At 44.1% G+C, this 12,894-nt stretch overlaps 1 protein-coding gene across 3 annotated transcripts in view; it reads left to right on the forward strand.

Moving 5' to 3' along the window:
• The window catches only part of DPYD (dihydropyrimidine dehydrogenase), a 490,336-nt gene that overhangs the window by 388,008 nt on the left and 89,434 nt on the right, over positions 1-12,894 (forward strand). For all 3 annotated transcript variants that reach the window (XM_083510988.1, XM_083510986.1, XM_083510987.1), the window contains one exon: positions 336-455. In XM_083510988.1, coding sequence (XP_083367114.1) covers positions 336-455 — 120 coding nt within the window. The remainder of the gene's footprint in view (positions 1-335; positions 456-12,894) is intronic.

The following is a 12,894-nucleotide window of genomic DNA, read 5'->3' on the forward strand; positions in this document are numbered from 1 at the left end:
AATCACGCTTCGCGCATGCGCACAAGGTGCCAAATCACACCGTGCACCTGCGCAGATACGGCACTTCAGGTTGTGGGCTTTTCATGTTGCGAACGGGTCTCCGGAACGGATCCCGTTCGTAACCAGAGGTATCACTGTCTTTGAAATGCACTCTACAAATTCTAAATTTGTAATTAAAAAAAAAAAAGATATGAGGACAACGAATTGGGTGATGGAGGATTATGGCTAGAAAGAAAGGCTGACTTGGCTTTATGGACTTCTTGCGCTACCGCTGTGGGATAACTTCCAGCATCTCTTTTCCAGCTTATTAAGTCTGTCCCTAAATTTGTCCTCAGGTGGCGCAGATGGTGTTACAGCCACCAACACCGTGTCAGGGCTGATGGGACTGAGAGCAGATGGCACACCTTGGCCAGCTGTCGGGCTGGGGAAGAAGACTACCTACGGCGGAGTGTCAGGTAAGTGTTGCCCTTTCCCTACGAAAACGCCTCCTCTGGGGCCAGCGAAAGATCAGGCGCTACTTGCAGCACGGCTAGGGGCGTTGTGCCTGCTCTGTTCTCCGCGCTTTTTTGCTGGCCAGTGTGTTCCCTAATAGTCATGACAGATGGAGCAGATTGAGTGTGAACACTCTTGGGCTGCCCTTTCCTTAATGGTGAAACACTGCAACGAAAGGCAGTGATAGGGTCAACCCCGAGGAAGGGGGAAATCTCTTTTCTCTCGTGACCCACAGTTTTCCTGGAATTTTTCATTCTGTCACAGTTGTCAGGCCACATGTTAGACAGAGGCTAATCAAAGGGCACCACCAGAGGAAAATACAAGCATTCCCAATGCATCGTGGGAATTCTTTATGTGCTGCACTTGGCATCTGTCTCCCTCTCAAAATCCACCTTCCCGCCATGTTTCCATAAGTGGCTCCCCCAGGGATGTGAAACCACACTCCCCAATTTAATGTTTTCTCTGCCTCACTCCTTTGTGACACACACACACACACACACACACTACAGTGGGTGCCTGCACAAAACATGATTTTAAACCCTCTGTCGGAGGCGTGGGGGGAGTTGTGGTGCACCCGTGCCATGCTTTATTTTCACTGATGGATTAATCTGTTTGACCCCGTGCCCTCAGTTGCTGTGACAACATGAACCTGGTCCTGCCGAGAAAATGCCGTGAGCTTCTGGACTGTAGTGGTATGGAGATTAGTCTCCTTGGAGATATAAACAGTGGTAAATATTCATCGCATAATGGTGCCCCACTGTTCAAGCAAAATGCAGCTGAATCAGGCCGGACAGACAAAAGGAAACAGCTTTCTTTCATGTAGTTCTATTGTGTGTCAAAAACAGGAAGGCTGTCCTGTGGCGATTATCTTGCTGAGTGTGTCGTGTGTGTGTCTGTGTGTGTGTGTGTGTTTTAATTGACTTATAAATGTATGGAAATCGTTTACTGCAGTAAATTGGTCCATAGCCTTGCACAGATAAATACACTTTTGTGCTTAATAGGCAGTATTTAAAGTAAATATAGAAATGCAAAGAAAGGCATTAGCTTGAGGCAAAAATAGAGCAATTCGGTTTAATCTCTGTGCGCGTCAAGTGTGCGCAAAGAGACTGAGACGCAGACAGACGGACAGGAGAGGAAGAGGAAACCCACGTGCGTTCTCTTGGGGGTTAAGGACTTCCTAGGCTTTATTATCCCGCTTCAATTTTTTCCCAGTCTGCCATGTTGACAGCGAAAGAATAAAAGAGGTCACAGAGGGTGCTGCACATTAAAAATTAATAAAAGAACTATTGCAGTAGTATTTTATATAAGTAACGCCGTTCAGTGGTATTCCCCCCCCCCCTTTCTTTCATTTTAAGCTGCCATTTCTGAATTCCTTCATGGCAATGTCAGACCAATAAAACTATAAAATTGCTGCATGATGAAAAGCGTGTCTTCCACAGCACAAATTTTTAAGTATGTGTATAGTACAGATTACAGCAGTACCTGGACTCCTTGCGCTTTTCCAAGCCTGTCCCCATTTCCATAGTAAAGCTCTGCTTTCATGGTTGGAAATTCACCTCTTTGGGGAGCAAGGGAATATCACTCGCAACAGGAACCCTCCTGGTCTGTGGAAAAAGGGTGAGAGATTTTCAAAGCTAAACTTAAAGAGTATTGAAAACAGGAATAGACAGCCTTCCGCCCTTTTCTTTTCTTTTGTAGCAAGGCTTTAAATGTCCAGCATTTACAGGGGAGGAGAGTGGGAGAGTGAGATTAAGCAGGGCAACCAAGCTTAAGCGGTTCAAGTCCCATTGTTCTCAATGGGAACAGTGTGGTGTGTGGTGAATTTTTTCGTAGGGGAACGTTTAGGGCCAGAGGCAACAGCTTGCGAAGGCGATGGGCAGGGAGATGTCACATTCATGACATCTTGATGTCCTGATGTCATGTGTGTGAGAATCGATCTCCCAGCGTGGTGTAGTGGTTAAGAGCGGTAGACTCGTAATCTGGTGAACCGGGTTCGTGTCTCCGCTCCTCCACATGCAGCTGCTGGGTGACCTTGGGCTAGTCACACTTCTCTGAAGTCTCTCAGCCCCACTCACCTCACACAGTGTTTGTTGTGGGGGAGGAAGGGAAAGGAGAATGTGAGCTGCTTTGAGACTCCTTCGGGTAGTGATAAAGCAGGATATCAACTCCAGACTCCTCCTCCTCCTCCTCCTCCTCCTCCTCCTCCTCCTCCTCCTCTTCTTCTTCTTCTTCTTCTTCTTCTTCTTCTTCTTCTCTTCTTCCCTAAGCCAAGCAGAAGCTTTGTGGGCTTTGGGAAGGAGGCGCCAGGGGAACATTTAGGGGACCAGTGGTTGAGGAAGGGAGCAGGGGGGTGGTCTGCCCCCAGGTGCCATCTCTGAGGGGGTGACAAGAAGGCACCCCACGGTGAACTCACCCCCCTGGGCGCAGCGGCGCGAGCCACCAACATTGCTCCGCTGCAGCCACATGTGGAGGATCCTCTGCTCATGGCCGCACCCTCCGCCAGCGTCTGTACGGCGCTCAAGCACCTTACGGACGATGGTGGGATCCCTCTGCTGCTGCTGCAGCCATGAGCAGAGGATCCCGCCACTGTCTATACGACACACATGCATGCACGGTACATAGCGACATACACGTGTGCGGTACATAGCGGCACACACACATGCATGCTGGGCGGTTTGCCCCGCCCCCAACATCCCACACCGGGAGGGGCGGTTCTCCTTCTTTTGCCCCTGTAGAGGACTAGCCTAGACCCCCCCCCCAGTCCACTGACCACACACCACTGAATGGGAGAGTGATAAGCAGGGGATCAGCTGATTCATTCAGCTCTTAAGCATGGTAGCTTTCAGAAAAAAAGTTGATAGTTGACCAGTAAGTTATCCTAGATTTTAATTAACTTCATTTTTTAAAAATCCAAATTTAGGTTATGGGTAAACCAATTCCAAAGAGAGCCAAACAGTTATTCAGCTGTAACTTTAAGAGCTTGTGCTTGCTTTCCCCTCCTCCCTCCCATTCCTTTTTCCTTGTGTGTCATGTCATTTAGATTGCTATGCTGAGAGCAGGGACTGCTTTAATACTGATTATTTAAGCTGCTCTGAGAGCCCTTGTGCCGAAAGGGCAGTAGCTAAATGCCAAAAACAAACAAGCATGCTTTGCCTATTCTGAAGTGTTGTTGCAAGGGGGTATAAGCCTTCTGGCTTTTATTAGCTCAGGCTCTTTGCGTTGCCTAGGGCTTCCCTAGCTTTCACTAGGGTCTGGCTTTTCCAGTATGAGAGCCAGAAGGGACTTCACCTCTTAGGATACCTGTGAATGAAAATGTGTGTGCTATCTTCGTCAAGAGACACTAATACACTTTGCCTAGTAGAACTTGTTAATACTTCATGTTTCTTGCTCCTGTGAGTTCTCCTGGCTTTCCCCCAAGCACCTGCTTACATGAATAGACAGAGAGAACATTTTAGACTTCTGCAAGGGTTGCTGTGTCCATGAGCTTCGTGAGACTCCCTGCCTGCTGTTGTATGCACAAGTAGATCACAGACTGATGGCCATCTGTACGATGGCAAGCTAGGGCATCAAACTCACCTTGATTATTTCCTCCTATAACCCCAGTCTCTGACTCAGAGCAGGAGTAACTTGGGGGAAATGAAGGCAAGATTATTGCTTGGTATATGTATACACACTCCTCTTCTTGTACCAAAGAGCCAGTTTGCTGCAGTATATATAAGCCTGAGGAGGAGGAGGAGGAGGAGGAAGGTGCAGAGTGGCTCATGTCAGGCTCGCTCCCTTTGGCACTGCAGCTTGAGTGGTGAGGAACAAACAACACTAGCAGTGCTGTAGATTTCCACCCAAGGAGAAATCTGTTGAAAAGTTGTGTTTCCGATAGAGCAGGCAGGTGTTCTGAAAGTGCTTACTTCACTCACCAGTCTTCTGATACCTGGCTAATGCAGGACTCTTTAAGTTCTGGCCAAAGCCCATTGGGTTCCTCCCCAGGGAATATCGAGGTACCCCATGGGTTGTTTGCATACCTGTGAATTTTTTTAAGCCACTGTCAGACTGGGGCCTGCTCAGGCATGAACACAGGTGGGTTGAAAGAGTCTTCAACCCCCTCAATATTTGTTGGCAAGGGGCCGAATGTTGAGAGGGTGGAGGAGGCTGAACATGGTGGAACATCAATGGCTGGCTCCTCCTGAGTGTGAGAGAGCAGGAGCCGCCAGTCATTGAAGCCACACTGTGCTGGGATCTGGGCTCAGCCTCCTCCCGAAGTTTTACAGGCATTGCACACAAGACATCACAGGAGCGTGCAGCGATGGGTCTCCTCAATGTTGGGCACATGAGTCTGAGCATGAGTCAGGCTCACTGCTGGGCCTAGGTGGTCCCAGGAATTGGAGTTTCAGTCAGAGATGTTCCGCCTGGGCTTTGGCTTGGAATCAATTTGATTAACTCCCCCTCTTTCTTTATTCTTTCCTTTCTCCTTCTGTGTTGGAACTCCTTTTTGGGGACTTCCCTGGCTTTTTTCTGGTCCATGTAGGACCAGTCTGGATAGTTAGCCTTGGTGAGGACTTGGCGTTTTCATCCCCCAAAAAAGTTTTTTACTTGAGTTTCCACTGAAATGAGGCTGCATTTTAATGTTTTTATGTTGTATTTTAATCTTGATTGATTGATTGAAACACAGCTTAAAAATTGTTTTTGTATTTGGTGTTAGCCGCCCTGAGCCCGGTCTTGGCTGGGGAGGGCAGGGTATAAATAATAATAATAATAATAATAATAATAATAATAATAGAGAAGATCTGTCTTGGAAATGCCCCAGTGTCAGGTTGCAGAGGAACCAACCCCCATGGCAGGTTGCCAGGAACGGATAAGATAAGGAAAGGTCCTTACCATCTACTTTTTATTCAATATTTACAGAGAGAGGCTTGAGAATGCAGCCTCTTGGAATAATGGCGTTGTCCCCAGTAAATCTCCACTCCTCTTCTCTCCCACTTCCTCATTTGTCATCTCTTCTACGGGTGGCGCTGAGGGCCCTTTGCTTCTGAGTCCTTTGCTCTCCTACTTTTAAGGCTCGCCAGGTTCTGGGAGATGGTGGGTCTGGAATGCTTTCTAGTGCTAATGTGTCAGCCAGCCAGCTCTGCCTCCTCCTCCTCCTCTCCCATCATTTCCCGCCTTTCCCCCTCATCTTCCTCTGAGCTGTGACCTCCCTCAAACCCCTGTTGTAATTCTGAACTGTCGTCTTCTCCTCTGAAAGCGTCAGGCTGGGGAGGCGGTCTCCACCATTCCTCCTCTCCCCAGTCCCTCACACCCAGAGAATTTTGCACGTCCCTACGCAAAATGCCACGAGTCTCCATCCATCATGACTGCCTGTGTGTTTTAAAATATAAACGCAACAGCATTTGTCCCGTGGATTGCCCTGAGAGTGCAAAGCAGAACACAGGCACTTTTATTTGGAAGCTTTCCACTTAAAAGGATTTATAGTTCAAACTGTCTGGCTGCGGTTATTTCTGTGCTGTGCAATTGTGGTTACAATTTGTTCTATAGGTGGGCAGCCTGCTGTTTGCAAGCTGCCATGCTATTTTTGTATTACTGAAATAAATTATTCTAATAGGATTAGCTCTAAATTATAGATTTGTAAGAGTAATATAGTTCGCATTACTGGCTGTTGATCTTTATTTATTTATTTTTTTAAAAGGAAAAAAAAAGAAAAGCCCATTTTTCAGAATGAATGGCAGCAAAGAAAATCTATAAATAATGCAAATTATTTATTTGAATTTTGCCCACCCTTTATTAAGAATTCAGGGCAGGTAGCCATATTGCACAATAGGAAGAGGGCTCTCTCTCTCTCTCCTTAAGGAATAATATTGTACAGCCTTGTTCATATTATTTATATAAAAATCATGATTTGGACTCATAGTATATAACACATCTGCAGTACATAACAAATAGGGGATTGTCCATGCTGGCACCCAGAGGATAAGGTTAGTCAGACATCTGAGGATTTATGAGTCAGTGTGACCTTGTGTGACTCACCTAAAACCCAGATTTTGAGCAGTTTTCACCTTTTTGTGAAAACACATTCCCTTTTTGGAGCTGACTGGGCACTTTCCATGAGCAAGAAAGTGTAAAATATGAAATAATCCTAACTAAATCTATGTTCCTGACCAACATCAATATCCTGTTCTTCCTTCTCAAAACATGCATTTCTAAATGTATGTTTTCTCATATATTTAAAAATGCATTTTAATGCATTGTTTTGATCAGAAAAATTCATCATGGGGGGGGGGGTTGAAAATCTGAAGGATAAAGTTCTGCTCCACACATTGGCCTGGGAGATAGTGGTCTGTTCAGTTCATATTGGAATTTGCAAAAGTTAAATTTGTCAGGAATACCTGAGTACTCAGGTACTACTACTACTAGTAGTAACATTTTTGTTGTTGTTTCTTAAAAGATCAGTTATTGTTCACTCTGTGTAATGCTGGGGTTGACATATTTGCCTTTAATTCTCTGCTTCAGTTCACTTGGATTTTAGTGCCAGATATTCTCATGGCACTAAACTCCAATCCAATATTTAGTGCCAGATAACTCCATTTTTTTCTTTTTTCCAATAAATTGTTTAAATTATGTAGCAGTTTCCTCTATACTGACAGACTTGAAATAAATGGATTACTATATGACCAAACCTAGGTGGCTTTTCCTCACCCCTGGGTTGCAATTTAGTCCAGTAAAGTGAGTATCTGCAGCCCAGGTTTAGTCAAAATTAAATTATCATATTTCAAGATGGGGGGCCTGGGACCCCAAGCGACAGGGCCAGCCCAAAACCTCTTGGCACCTGAGGCGAACCACAAAATGGTGCCCCTTCCTTGTCAGGGGAGAAGGGGCGAGTGAAGATCTACCTCAGGGACAAGGGGGGTGGGATAAAGATTTGCATCAGAATCTGCTACTCCTGTGGGTGAGTTCAGAGATGCCAGCAACATCCAATCTTCATTTTAAATATCTAGAAGAACAATACAGATGCTAAGTGTTGCTTCACTTAAGTTTAGCCAGAAATCTTTCAGAATGGCTAATGATGGGTGAGAACAATGGAGCTTATGAAAACAGAACAAAAAAAGGTGACAATTTATCTCCAAATCAGAAACATAAGGCAGAAGATCTAACTGGGCTGAGCAACTAAAAAGACTTCATCCTGTGAGGTTGGCAACAGCAGCAATACTCTGGGTAGAGCATTCCTGTGATGGGGAGCCACAATTAAAAAGACCCTGTCTCATGTAACCAGCCACATTGTTGTTTTTTGCCTTTAGTGACCAGAATGGTTAAAAAAAAAAGTTAACAATTACCTGCTTTTAATAACAGAGTCTATAGTAGCTGCCTTAATCTAATTAATGGATATGATATTAATGTCACATTGTCTACATATAATGAGAGAGGATCTTTTGTCTTGAGCAGAATGGGAAAGAACTGGCTGCCACAGAGTTTGGTGACTATCAGAAAGCTGCTTTCTTTAGCTGAGAGGAATGTAAAATTAATACAGAAATTACACCTTGCACCAACTTTTCAAAAAGACAATTTACATTAAGTGTCAGAAAACATACTTGTATAGCAAAAATAAGAATATGAAAATTCCATTAATACCCTTACAGAACATCAGCACATAATCCTACATGAAACCCTTAGAAAACCAAAATCATTCACCATGAAAACATCCCACATTGGCAAATCAGTTATGATCTGAGCTTTTTTTTCCAGCCAGAACTCGCCAGAACTCACATCTGGCACCTCTCAGGTGGGCGCCATTGAGAAAGAGGAAGGTGTTTGCGCTGAGTAACAGCACCTATTTTTCTAGAAAAAAGTGTTGCTTATGATGGTGAACCTGTGGTCCTCCAGAAATTAATGGGCAAATTAGGTATGTTCACATTCAGGTCCTAACCATAAGTATTCCTAATTGTGTTTTTGCCTCTTTTATCTTTCTTCTTCTTCTTCTTCTTCTTCTTCTTCTTCTTCTTCTTCTTCTTCTTCTTCTTCTTCAGAGATAAAGTGTTGGGATGGATGCTAAGTTTGCCATTCCCTACTAATTTCTGTGTTTGAAGGGTCTGGGGGTATTTTATTTATTTATGCATAAAAATATTTATATACTGCCATATCGAAAAAATATCAAAGTGGTTTACAATAGTTTCGGTATGTAATAAAAACACATAAAACCAGAAACCATCAACTAACTCTTACCCAGAACTCCCACAATCTTGCCTCTCGCCTTAAGAGGCCACACACAAAACATTCCTGCCATGGTTTTCATTTGAACAGGGGAAATGAATCTTTAAAACAATATTAAAAATCTGTCTGTCTTTCAAATAATGTAATTAAACCATCTGAGGAAACCCTGACAGGAAAGTATCAAGAAGATCGTTTGTTACGTCGAAACACACAGTGAAATAAATGTTGTTATCAATAGGACCCATATATGTTAAATCTCTTAGAAACAGATAATGTTAATTTGAAGAGCAAAGAGGCTGAAGGAATACCAGCTTTTTGTTGCTATTATTATTATTATTATTATTCTTTGACACATCACTTGGTGGAGACCTGGCTGGAAAGCAGCGGCGGGGGGGGGGGCAAGGAGCTTTCTGTTTTCTAAGTCACAAGTTGTTTATTGATTACGTGATGTCAGCTCTAGTCATTAGACACGAATCGAAATCCAGCCATCGTGAGGCAGGAAATGTATGTGATATGCATGCGCGCTGAGAGCAGAGGGTGCAATTCAGCGCGGTTAAAATCAATTGGACTTTTACCATTTATTTTAGTGGGAGGTAAATTGCACCTGGAGAGAGAATCAGACAGAATAGGCGAGAGCACGTTAGAGCCTGCTTTGGAGAGCGGGGGGCTACGGAAAGCCTACTCGGAGAGCAGGGCTGCAATACAAATCGGATACGATTTTAATTTGGGGCTATTATTTCTGTTAAGTGTAGCTTGCCCATTAGAGCAGCTCATTTGCATGCATTATGTACACAGACTTACAAAGAATTCTCTTTATTCCATTAGGGCAGTACTGCATGCCGTCTCGCTTCCCCCCACCCCCTCCAACGCACGGCCGTCAGTGGTCTGTGCAGAAAGAGATCAGAGTCCTAATAATAGATTTTTGACAGTGAGCTTGCCTGCTACCTGCCCTACACTAATCCCCACTGTTCATGTTTGCTTCATGGCAACAAAGCAGACAGAGGGAAAATGCCAAGTGCTGAGTTTGAGGTACAGGCCTGCCATAGCTTGACATTTCCGCAGAATAGCAGCTTATGAGATGCATAATTTTTCAGCTGGGACTCAGCTGCCATTTCCATAGAAGCTCGCAGCTCATCGACTGACTTAAGAACCAGGGCAAAGGTTTATGGAGCACGGACCAGGGGCTATGTCCCCTTCCGTTGCTGTTTTTCAAAAGGCGAGGGATATAATCTGAATCTTCTCACAATCAGCACTTCTTTTAAATAAACAAGAAGCCTTAAAAGTTGCAACTCTTCCCACACAACACCATGTCATGTGTTTCATGCAGCCTTTGTCAACACATGTGCAGTCTTAAGTAGATTTTTAAAAAAGAATGAATGGGCATTGTTTTAAGGGGCGGGGCTTGCATCCCAGGGGCGGGGTGTGCCTCCCAGCACGGGCGGGGCGGGGGCAGCCGCGATGGCACCCTGGGGATCGCGCTGCCGGGAGTGGTGCTTACCTGGAATTTCTAGCCTTAATTTTCACAACGAACAGCAGCAGACCATTCTCTCAGACACCTTTAAGCTCATAAATAATAGTAGTAGTAGTAGTAGTAGTAGTAGTAGTAGTAGTACTTAGCTTTTTTGGTGTGTTTCAGGGGTTCAAAGCTTGATTAATTTTTGCAATAGCCTTGCAAGGTGGGCCAGTATTCTTCTCCGCACATTGCAGATGGGGTGTTCTGGCTGAGAATAGCATTTCACCTTAGGCAAGCTGGTGAGTTCATGTCTGCAGCTTAATTTGAACTGAGGACTCACTGGTTCACACAGTTCTGTTATTGGCTGCCCAACATTTCTCTTTAGTATGTATGTTTTTTTTTATTCAAACCGCCCCCCCACCCGGCTTTTCATATGTTAACTAAATCACAATGGATCCCTCTACATCCCTACACCCCATTAAATTCAAGAGCACTTACTCCTAAATAATTGGGAATAGAATTGCAGTCAGAAGGGAATGGGATTTGGGATCCTTCCTCCCCCTCACCTCCCACCCCCGGTAACATTTCTTGAGAGTGAATTTAAATATTCAAAATCATCTACTTTGTTCAGGAAGCGGGGGAAATACAACCTTAGGATGTAGATTCTGCCAGAGTCTGTTTAATTTAGTGCTATACTTCTTTTGGAGCCTGGATAGTTGTTCACTGTGGCACAGTATTACATAGAACAATGGCACAGTACATTGGATTAATTAAGGAATCCTTGCTGCGAACTGAGTTCTGAGTATGTCAAGATTTCAATTTTATGTTAAATATTTTCTAAAAGGCCAGAACCTTAAATCTCAGGGGTTGTACCAAGCAGTGAGCTGTGAATTTAACCATAGGCTAACTGCTAATGATAAGGAAAAGAGTCCAACTTGAGGCAGCTGTAATACAGTCGTTGGATTAGGCTATCAATCACCCTGCTCCCCAAGGAAAAAGGAAAAGAAGACAAAACAGTGAAAAGGGAAATTAGGAAAGGAAGGCATGACTGGAATGAGATTCTTCACAAAATTTATCTGCGAGTTGCCTTGTATCTCCCAAGTATCAGACAGAAATGCCCAGTGCTGCTTTTAGGCTAAGAGCCAAAGCACCTTGTTCCAGAGCCTTGGAGTCCGCACAAATCAGCACTTGCTATCTCTAATCCTTGTAAAATAGGGATTTTTTTTTGTTTGTTTTGCTTTTAAGCAAAGTGCACTGTGCAGCAGACATGGAGTTGTATCTGATGCTCCGCTCATAGTTCTGTTGGTACTGTGGGACTTCTGTTTCATCTCCTTCCCCTGCTTCTTCCCTGATGGGTCCCTCAACCCTGTGGAGCAGACTTTGAAAGCACAGAAGGGTGCAGTGAGGAAACACACAGAAGTCTGCAGCATTGGGTATGACCCATACAATTTTTAGTTAGCTGAGGCCAAAATACAGTGGTACCTCGGGTTAAGTACTTAATTCATTCCGGAGGTCCGTTCTTAACTTGAAACTGTTCTTAACCTGAAGCACCACTTTAGCTAATGGGGCCTCCTGCTGCTGCCGCGCCACCAGAGCCCAATTTCTGTTCTTATCCTGAAGCAAAGTTCTTAACCTGAAGCACTATTTCTGGGTTAGCGGAGTGTGTAACCTGAAGCGTATGTAACCTGAAGGGTATGTAACCTGAGGTACCACTGTACACATATCATGCCCACATATGTACTGGTAGCATGATGGCCTTCCTTTTGTCTCTTTCAATGGAAAGCTACTTTGCAAAGCACTGACTGAGAGCAGCAAAAGTGAAGTGTAGGTAGGAACCTGAGACCTTTCCTGCCTGCCATTTCCCGGCTCCAAATTTGCCACATGCAGGGATTCAAACACATGTTTGCTTTCACATTTCCACACACAGTAGGCTGCATTAATTAACGTGGTGTGTTTGCTGAGTATTATGCATGCACATGTTTTTTAAAAAACAAATAGTAAGAATTGATATCCCAGTTTTCCTTATTAGATACCCAGAGTGACTTATGACAAGCTACAATGACACAAAAAATAGAATACATCATAATCAATTAAAAATATGTAAAAAGTTTTTTTAAAAAAAACACAATAACACAGCAGCCAGTTAAAGTCAAATACCACAAACAGTCGAAATAAATAAATAAAATTGAAAATTGTCCAGTAGCATCTTAGAGACCAACTAAATTTGTTCTGGGTATAAGCTTTTGTCTCTAAGGTGCTACTGGACAATTTTTTTAAAAAAAATATATTTATTTCGACTGCGCCAGACCAACATGGCCACCTACCTGAACGACAAACAGTGTAACACGGCCGAGAAATCAATATAGCAAACCAAAACCTAGTAAGCCAAACCAAAAAGCTATTGGTGTATTGAGGAAAAACTGAGCGAGAAACAGCTAGATGGGATACCTCGAGGCAGGGAGCCTGGACACATAGTGGAACAAAAAAAGAAGGAGCTTTATACAGAGTCAAACAATCTTCTTCAGTATTCTCTACAATGACAGCTGCTCTTCAGGGATTGAGACTGATGACATTCCCAACCTTGCCTGGAGGTTTGGAGGATTGAACCTGGGATTGTCTACATGGAAAGCAACTGCTGTGCCATTGAGCTACAACCCTTCCCCAGTTGAGGAGGCCCTCACATCCATCTCTGCTCAACGTGCATCAAATGTTGATGGAATGTAGAGGAGAGCCTCTCCTTCAGAGCTTACTAGACG

Source organism: Podarcis liolepis, assembly GCF_965112155.1.
Source record: "Podarcis liolepis genome assembly, chromosome: 6".
NCBI classification, from domain to species: Eukaryota; Metazoa; Chordata; class Lepidosauria; order Squamata; family Lacertidae; genus Podarcis; species Podarcis liolepis.